Source organism: Talpa europaea, assembly GCF_964194135.1.
Source record: "Talpa europaea genome assembly, chromosome: 14".
NCBI lineage: Eukaryota > Metazoa > Chordata > Mammalia > Eulipotyphla > Talpidae > Talpa > Talpa europaea.
In genome coordinates, this window is record NC_140082.1 from 38,858,178 (window position 1) to 38,867,433 (window position 9,256).

General features: G+C 43.2%; 1 protein-coding gene across 2 annotated transcripts in view; it reads left to right on the forward strand.

Annotated features, from left to right (window-relative positions):
* Positions 1-1,308, forward strand: part of ADARB2 (adenosine deaminase RNA specific B2 (inactive)) — a gene marked incomplete at both ends in the record, with an annotated part of 448,147 nt that extends 446,839 nt beyond the window's left edge. Inside the window, one exon of one of the 2 annotated variants that reach the window (XM_084254372.1) lies at positions 1,132-1,308. In XM_084254372.1, the coding sequence (XP_084110498.1) occupies positions 1,132-1,308 (177 nt within the window). The remainder of the gene's footprint in view (positions 1-1,131) is intronic. The other variant, XM_084254373.1, reaches the window with a different exon arrangement.
* Between the last annotated feature and the right edge of the window lie 7,948 nt (positions 1,309-9,256).

Here is a 9,256-nt window from a genome sequence, read left to right on the forward strand (position 1 = left end):
CACACGCAAGGGACCTGCCTAAACTCATGCTTTGGGCGGAGGGAGGGTAACACATGACACAGTAACTGGTTCCCATTTTCCCAACTTCCCCTGGCCTGCAGTCTGGCTGCTCCAAGCAGGGCTGTCCAGCAGCTTGGTGAGCTGAGAGGCTGCTCCAAGAGTCAAGGGGAGAAGGTATTTACTTCACCTGTGAATATCTGAGGAGGCACTGCTCTCCCCGGGCACCTTAAGGAAAGTCCATAGAGACATCTTGAAGCTAGTACTTTTTCCAGTTCAGACATCAGGAAACAACACATCAGAATAGTTGCATGAGTTCCCCTGAAATTACACAGCAGTGAATGTCAAAGAGAGAATTTGAACTCATTTCTCCTCAACCCCACAGCATTTCCACAACATCAGTGATTCTGAGCATGTTCTCCTCTATAGACTGAGCTGACATCTATCTCTTCAAGCTTTAAATTGAAATATATATTTCCACATTTGCAAAGCATAGCCAATAGGAACAACAACAACAAAAAAAGCAAAAACAACAACAGAAAAACAAAGAAATAAATGAAGGCTGCTGGGTTGATCTTCCCATATGTTTTTTTATCCTGACAGACCCAAATAGGAATGAGGGTGTTGGGCTGACTTATCAAATAGTATGTCTGTTCAGCATGTCACTCTTTTTCTAGGGGTTTGGGGAGGGGGGGATGCTATATGAGATTTGATTTTATCAATAGTCTATTTATGGCAAATAGATATTTTTCTTTTATCAGCTTTATCTGGCATAATTGATGTACAAGCATTGTATTATTTAAGGTACTTAACTGGACATTCGGATACATATACATCATGAAATGATCGACACAATCCAGCCAACTAACATCCCTATCACTGCACACAGTCACTCTTTCTTTGTGTATATGTGTGTGGGGTTGATGACTTAATTTAGGATCTACCCTCTCAGCAAATTTCTAGTGTATCAATACTCTTTATCATGTTGCTTTGCTGTTTGAAAGTAAGCAACAAACACAAGCAAATGCGGGGTCTGGGGCAAGTGTCTGTCTACTTACCACTCCTCTGGCAGTTCTATCTGTCAGGGAGGCTCCACTGCCTCGGTGGCTCACTTCTTTCTCATTCTGCCCACAGCTGAGCACACGGATACCAAACCCTGGAGACACACCATCCATGTACTGTGAGGCCAAGCTGGGGGCCTGCACCTACCAGTCTGTGAAACAGCAGCTCTTCAGAGCATTTCAGAAGGCTGGTCTGGGCACCTGGGTGAGGAAGCCACCTGAGCAGGACCAATTTCTACTAACTCTATGAGCCCCAGCCTCCCGTGCTGTCTACCAGAGCAGCGCACCAGAAGTGAAGCCGTGCGTGTGTGTGCGTGTGTATGGAGTGACATGAGGGTGCTGATTGGTTCTTCCATTCATTTTCCTTTGGTGTTCCAGAAATGCACAAGTGTTCAATGTTCAGATGAGCAACTAGAGTTGAATCAGGAACGTGCTGCTTCTCAGATGGCTGCTCCCAGGTTGCTAGTAGCAAGGTCGCCCACCATGCCTAAAGGCACAAGTGCAACTGGTTTTCTCCACTTCCCAGTGGTGTCAAAGGGAAAGTTTCTATTCAGGCTAGAAAGTCTTAGTTGCAGCATAGAAAAGTGGCACCTGAGCCTTGCCAGTTAGAACCAAACCTCAGGCACCATCCCCTATGTTGCCCTCCCTGCCGTCACTTCTCAAGCGATGCATTTGGTTCTCAGGAGCACAGCTCATACAATACTCTAAGATAAGCCACAATAAAGAGAAAAGCCATGGGCTCCTCCCCAAAGAAGCCAATCAGAATGCTCAATCATTTTCATTATCCATTTAAGTTTTGTACTTCACCATCTTTCAAAAAGGATTTGAGATGCAAGATATTAAAGAAAATATGAATAGAGAAGTGGACAGCATTCTTGCAGAGCAAAGGCACAGTTCCCCAAGCGCCAATGAGCTCAGATTTAGGCTGTGAAGAAATTGTCTGGAAGACTGTGACTGAGCGGTGCAAGGTGGCACCATGATTTTTGCCGCAACTCAGTGTCTTTGGCAAATCATGAGCGATTGAAGAAGTTTAGGACTTCCCCACTAGACAGTAAAGAAACCAAGTCCTGGGCCTTATTCTGAGTTTTTAACTAAAATTTTATTATAAAGTAAGCACAAAGAAATACCTAAAATAATCTTTACTTTGGGCCTGAGGCACTGCTGGTTTTCTGTTGTGCAGTCACCATCTTGCACAACAACAAAAATAAGTCCACTTAAAGCAGCTGCAAAAGTGCAAACGGTATAGTCTGGCAACTTTAGAGCAGGCATCAGATGGCTAGAATCTCCCAGTAGGTAGCTGGATGTAGGGCTATTTTAGTATTTCGCCAACAGCATCATTCCTAAGAGTGTGCATGCAGGATTCATGCTTCCTGGTCAGGCAAGATTGCAACACATCTCTAATGTAGCTTTAGTCAATCCATATATCTTAAAGAGTTTTATTTTTACCTCTAGAGTTCCCTTCTAACATCCATCATGCTAGTTGACAGGCCTCTAATTTCTCTAATAAAAAGATCCATATCTGTAATTCATACACTAAATTGCAAAGCTTAGTAGTTGCCACCTCTAGGGTAAAGCCTTCCTGGTTAGAAGCCCACTGACCACCCCTGGGTGCACCTCCTGATGAGAACACAGTCTTGCCACTTAGCCCAAGAAAAACAAGCATACCATCATGCTGTATATATTAAAGCTTAAGTTACAGATATAACAAGGAGGCAAAAATGAAATAAAACAAAGTGAGGTGTAGGTATTTGTTACAAGACAATAAGTAGAGATATTAGCATGGAAATGGAAGCTTTTTGTGGGATTTAATATAAGGTCAAATTTATCACTCAAGTTCTTTTAGAAAGAAAATGGGTACTGTAGTAGGCAACTTTATGATAAAAATTTCAAATGAAATATTTTTTGCAAAAAGATGACTCATATCAATCTCATAAAATTTAGAAAGTAAAATGAAATCTTAATTCAGTGCAAAAGTTATGGCCAAATGGCCGGTTTATACTAGATTCTGATAATTTGACATGTCAATAGGAATAGGCTTAGAGAACTAAACACCTTGAGAGCTAATTTACAACTTAACACTTTTCTCAACTGCCAGATATTTGAAGCCCATTCTCTGAAGGCCTGGAGGCACAGTCAATTCCTGGTTGAAGTTCATTAGTTGACCCTTAGTTTACTAACATCCTGAGCTGTTTCTTGGATAAGTTATATATGCTTCAAGCTATGTGCTCCAAATAACATTCCTTCTACAACGAGGACAGCAGCAGTCTTAATCATCACAGGAAAGATGCAGGCTGGATCCATCTACAAATGGGCAGAGTGGATATCACCCATACGATGCAATTGAAGGGACTTGGAACAATTCACCTATCATAATGAATACTTCCATAATACCTGAATTGCAGGTACCTATTCACTATTCATTTCATCTAAGGCACTGCTTCTCCAGAAACAACCTAAATCTTACTAAAAGATAAATGTCTATTTCTGGAGAAAGTCATGCACTGACACCACTCTACCCATTAGCCTCAGTATAAAGGTTAGTCTACAAGGTCAGCAGGGGACTTCTTGGAAGGAGAAAGCTTTGCAGAGATGTATCATGAGAGAATTTTCAGATACAGCAGAAATTCCATCTAAGAGCCTGCAACTCTGCTGTGGACATGCCTGGCCAAGTAGGCAGGACTTGGAGAGATGGTGGGGGAGGAGAAGACAGTCCCAGGCTCTGGTCAAAGAAGCAGTAAAGAGAGGACATCTGGGATGACCAGACCACCAAAAGGCCAAGAGACTAGGTCTTGAGGTTTTGATGTGGTACCCATGTGGCTGGGGGGACAGGTCATTTCAACCAGAGACAAAGGGCTGGGGGACACCCAAGGATTTCACTCTCTGCTTCAAGTCCAAAAGAGTGTCCCAACACTGCTTTAGGTTGCCCTGCCCACATTGTTGACTGAGCAAATAATCCTGAGAGGAATACACATACGCCTCTCCATCCAAGGTTTCCTTAAGGGGAGCAAAACCTGAGTAAATCACGTGTCACTTTTTTTTTATTATTTTTTTTAATTTTATAGAGGCATGTTTATTTATATTTATTTATTTGTTTGTTTGTTTTGTTTATACATGCACTGGGTACAGTCAGAAGCACGGGAGGGTGAGAGAATTCACCAGAGCTAAAGCGGGGAGCAGAGCAGGCAGAAGGACCGAAGTACACTGCTGAGGGGAGCAGCGGGCGGCAGGAGAGGTCTGCGCGCCATGTGGGACCCTCCTCCGGTGGCCGGGGAGCAGCCAGGGATCGAACCGGCGCCGCAGAGGCTGCGGGCAGCTTCGCAACCCAGCGCTCAACCGCTGCGCCACTGGGGAGGCCCACGTGTCACTTTAGTAACCTGAAAAGATGACTGAGTGAAACAGAAAGCAGGCAGTAGAATAGAGCCAGGGATCTCCAGGACCTCACTGCCCCAATGCCCATCTCAATTCACTCCACAATTATGGTCCTGTATCTCTCTGTGCTTCACACCAGCTAATGGTCCAGCCTTTGTTTTCAAACTTTCTGTGTCCTATATCTACACTCTTTAGCCCTACTACTAACACCTAAATAAAGCCACCCTCACTTTTATGTGCCTCTGAAGCATGCATTGCTTTCTTGTTGGGGAGATGAGTGATTTAAGATTTCCCACCTGGTTCTTAGACAGAAAGTCTGTGTCTGACCTTTGCCAGCCTTTTTACAGAAGTAAGTCTGAGGGTGAATGAAGATATCAAGGCTGCTCCAGCTTGTCCATCTCCGGCGCAGATTTCACAACGACCTATGATATCAAATTATTCGATTTAGGATTTGTTTGTTTGATTTTTGGTTTTGCCAAGGAAAGGATCTATGAGTCTGTGACTACTGTTTCCTTGTATTCCAGTGGTTCTCTTTAAGTCTATACATATCTATCCTGCCACTACTAATTTGTGATGAGTCTTGTCATTCCTCAGCAATGTCAAGTTGAGTTATTTTTCAAGCAAACACAGCTCCTATTTTTCCCACATCATTTCCTTTTCACAAGAAGCTGGCTGTTCTTATCAATAAAGTTTAATGCCTTCTTTTTATTTACTTTTTTAGCATAGTACTTACCACATCTGGAGAGCCATAAACAATAAAAATCATTGCCCAGAATAGAATAGAGTATTTTGATGAAATCCTGCTTTTAGATTATAAATTTCAAGACATGTCTATAGTATCCCTTATTTAAAAAATTAAAAAGACATTTGAATAAAATAAAACCTAGACATTTTTAATTTAGTGAAACTTACATGTCCATTTTTGGTAGAATTCTAATGAAATCATCTGGCTAAATTGTCCCAAAATACAATCAATATAACTGTCCCATGGAAATCAAAGGGAAGTTAGGGAAAGTATTTTTGTGTACTACCGTTGGTTTTTATGACCAGCTCTTTTGACAGAATTTGACAGAATTCTCATTTAGTGCTCAACCAAAGCTGATGTCCCTCTACCGATTTCTCCACTCCTCTTCCCTTATAGAGTTTGCAGAGCCCCTCATCCAGCCAAGGATCAGAAATATCCATTGTCCTGCCCATTGTGAAAGGCTGTACCAGCTTTGAGTTCTTGTGGAGTTCATGGTCTGAGTGAAAAATTAAAAGTTTTGTGTTTCAGGAAAGGCTGTGACACCATTAGGTAGCATTTAATGGGACAACCTGCCCCTCTGAGGTCTCACTGGTATTTCCTACTCCTCACAGGCACAGTGACATGAGCATGGGGGGGTGCCATGGAGGGGAGAGATAGGACTGCCTCGGCAGAACGGGGATCACTGCCGTCTGTGGTTTTCACTGATCATAGGCAGGACTCAGCTGTTCCTGTAACTCTGGGATTTTGTTGGTTCCTGTCAAACTTCTCCCAGGAATTCTAAATCAAAGAAAGGATTGTCGGGGAAATGAGGAAGCAGAAACAAAAGAGGCAAAGGATGAAGGATACTGGGAAGGAGACTATAGAGAACAAGTGTATCTCTCTTCCCACTGTCCTCCGCCAGTCAGTTCTGGAAAACCAGATCTGTGACCTGTTGCCATTAGTCTGCTTAGTCTCCCACCAGTGCGGCTCCTTTGCATTTCTTCCTCATAGTTTTCTCTCGCTCCCCTCCTTTTCTCTGTTTTATTGTCTATCCTGCCCTGTCCTAAACTTCCGGATCTTGTTCTCTGATTCCCTGAAACTATGAGAACAGAGTTTCAGGCATGTGTCTCCCCTGAGCCCCACAACCCTGGAACCAGGTCAGAACGCAGGGTGCACAGGACCTCTGCTGTGTTCTTGCGACTCCAGTGCAGAGGGCTTTACTAGAGGCCTTTTTTGAACTCTGGGGACATGTCCATTCAGTCTGAGCTCCCACCAAAAGCAACACTGGTGACCACATCTCCAGAAACGTAGGCCAAACAATATCACTGTGCAGGGAAAGGCAGACAGTATGAAACCTGGTGAAAGAAGTATCTTACTTTCCCTCCCTCATCTCAGAATCAAAGTTGGAAGGATGGAATATCCTCTAAAGCTAAAGATAAGATGATCTGGATTCTAGGGCCTCTTCATGTAGGTGCTAGATTTCTAGCTGTCTAGCGCCTACAGTATATGCATCAGTAAAAAAAGAAAAACAACTTTCCCAACAGTGCCCAGTTAATTTTCAGCATTTTTTAAGCAAAATGAACTTAATAATAGTAATTGTTAAGTGAAGGTATGTACATAAAAAGCATGATTGAATGGCAATATTGTACCAATGGATGTACATTTGTAATATTTGTAAAAAAAAAAAAAAAGCCAAGACCTTAAAATATGAATTTACATATGTTAATTTGCCTCTAAGTTCTGTAAATTGCACTTCAGTGATATCTGATAAGTGAATGTTTCTGTAAAGTGAATAAAAATATGAAGTGAACGTGTGCTTGCCTGGGTGTGGGGCCTTCTCCCTCACGCAGGGATCCGGGATCCAGAGCACAGGACGTGCATATTGGAGTGCAGGGATCTCTTCCCCTCTCCAAAGAGATGCACATGTGCCTCTAAAACCTCTTTCTATGTGATAACGACCATTAGTGGTTTCTGCCTATTGACAGTCACGAGCCCAGATCTTATCCTTATAGAGAGTTAAGGTAAATGAACTCGTTAAAAATATGTAAGGGATAACAGGGAAGGGAAGACTCACCTTCTTAATAACTGTGTCAGGTGAAGCCAACCAGTGCAGGACTTTGTCCTCAGTTTTCTCAGAGCCAGGTGTGAAAGGCCACACTTTTCCCTCTGCTTCATCAAGTGCTACAGGGAATCTATGGACTCAGACGTCATGGTGCTTTTAGAAGTTAGAGCACTGCAACTATTGAAGAGGGTCTGACTTTCTTAAATTTGACAAAACACCGGCATGGCTAATAATTTTCCTATGGAATACCAAGCCGCATGGGCTTCTGGGCAAAAAAAAAAAAAAAAAAAAAAAAACTAAAACATTACTCAGCTCTCACTCTGCCTGGGCTGAACATTCCAGAGTTCAATTCAGCATTTTTCCAAGAATATATCCTGTCCCCTTCCTTGGGCTAGCTGATGGGACTTTGATGTTCCATGTGCTACCCTAGCAACAGAGCAAAATTACAAATACCCTGAACGCAAGGTTTGAATAATATGGTGTGAGTGCCCATGGCTGAAACTTCTTGCTAAGGTATTCCTCTCATCTATCATGCTGTCTGGAAACACAGCACACAGTCCTTCTCATCCAGGGTAGAGATTTCTTACGTATTTTTCCAGTTTGCACCTATTTCACATAAGCACAGTGACACTTAACTCAAGGGATAGTGTGGGATCGCAGGCTGAGGGCCTGAAAATTTCCCAGGGTTCTGACATGTTCTGTGGCTCCTCAGATCGGGGCTAGGGAGGACTGGACCGATTCTTATATTCAAGTCTTACAATTAGTTTCCCCTCATATAGAGGATACCATGACCGCAGTAACTAGTAGGGAATAAAGGAGACCTGAAAGCATAAAGAAGGTTCAAATCAAATCTCAAATGCATCAGTTTTGACGTGCCTCAGAAATCATTGGTTGGATTCGCCAAAATGAGAATCTGAGTATTTGCTGGAGGATTATTTCCCAACCAAAGGAGAGAAAATGCCCTGATTGATGTCTTTAAGGTCTCCCAGAAGTGACCTTTGAGTACCCTATGCTAAGCCTCATCCAGAGAATCCCCTCGATGATAGGAAAGCTATCATTGTTGGAAATGATTGACGCTCACCTCTTTAAACGTAATGGTCCTGATGTCTACTCAATTGTTTCTCAAGCTTGCCACATCCCTGCCTGCCCTGCCTGGAGCTAGACTCATTTCATGTGACACTTTTCTTCCTGGTTGATATTGTGGGTGGGGGCCTGGGGGTGGGGGGGTTTCCCACAAACAAGACATTTATGATCTAATGTCTCAGTAAAAGATTTCGGTTAAATGCATGTTTCCCAAGAAGAGCAAGTGGTGTCCACTCTGATTCTTACATTTGGCCTTCACTGGGAGTGAAGGTCAGAGACAAGGCAGCTTGCCAGCCAGCCATTTGCAAGCAGGGATTCATTGCACATTTGTCCTCTTTGGAGCTGTTAAATTGGGTGCCTTTAGTTTGACTTGATGACAGAAATGCCCTCTTCCAAGTGAGTTTCAGAAAGTCAGTGCCCTTACAGATCCAGGCTCTGGAAAAGTCTTTACCAGCAAGACTGAAGAGTGAATGGGACCCACGAGTACAAGGATGGACATAAGGATGGCCTCCCCCATAGCATCACATTCAGTCCCCTAGCCTTTCAGAATTATAAATTACTGCATTAAACTTGGATTTGAGCTCACTAAGAATGTAAGTACTTACAGTAGGTTTCCCTGACTGCTCAGAACACAGGTTGGCTACCAGGCATTTTGAATGTTCTCTCGCACTTACTTGGGAAACAGCCTTAACAAGCAGTTCATTGATTAGGGGATCAAGTGTCTCAGCATTGAGATGACCAGGACAATTCACGGGGATCCACCAGTCGAGAGGAACCTCCTGCAGCTGGCCTCTGACTTGGGGTGCTCCTGTTAGGACTCTTGTCTAAGGCACGGCAATGGTGGTAGAGGCCATGATAGTCCCAAACCTTGTGGAGAGGCTCCCAGAAAGTGATCGCCACCAAAGCAGCAACTTGAGACTATTGCTTTTTTCAAATTAGTGCAGCCCCAGTGCCTGACAT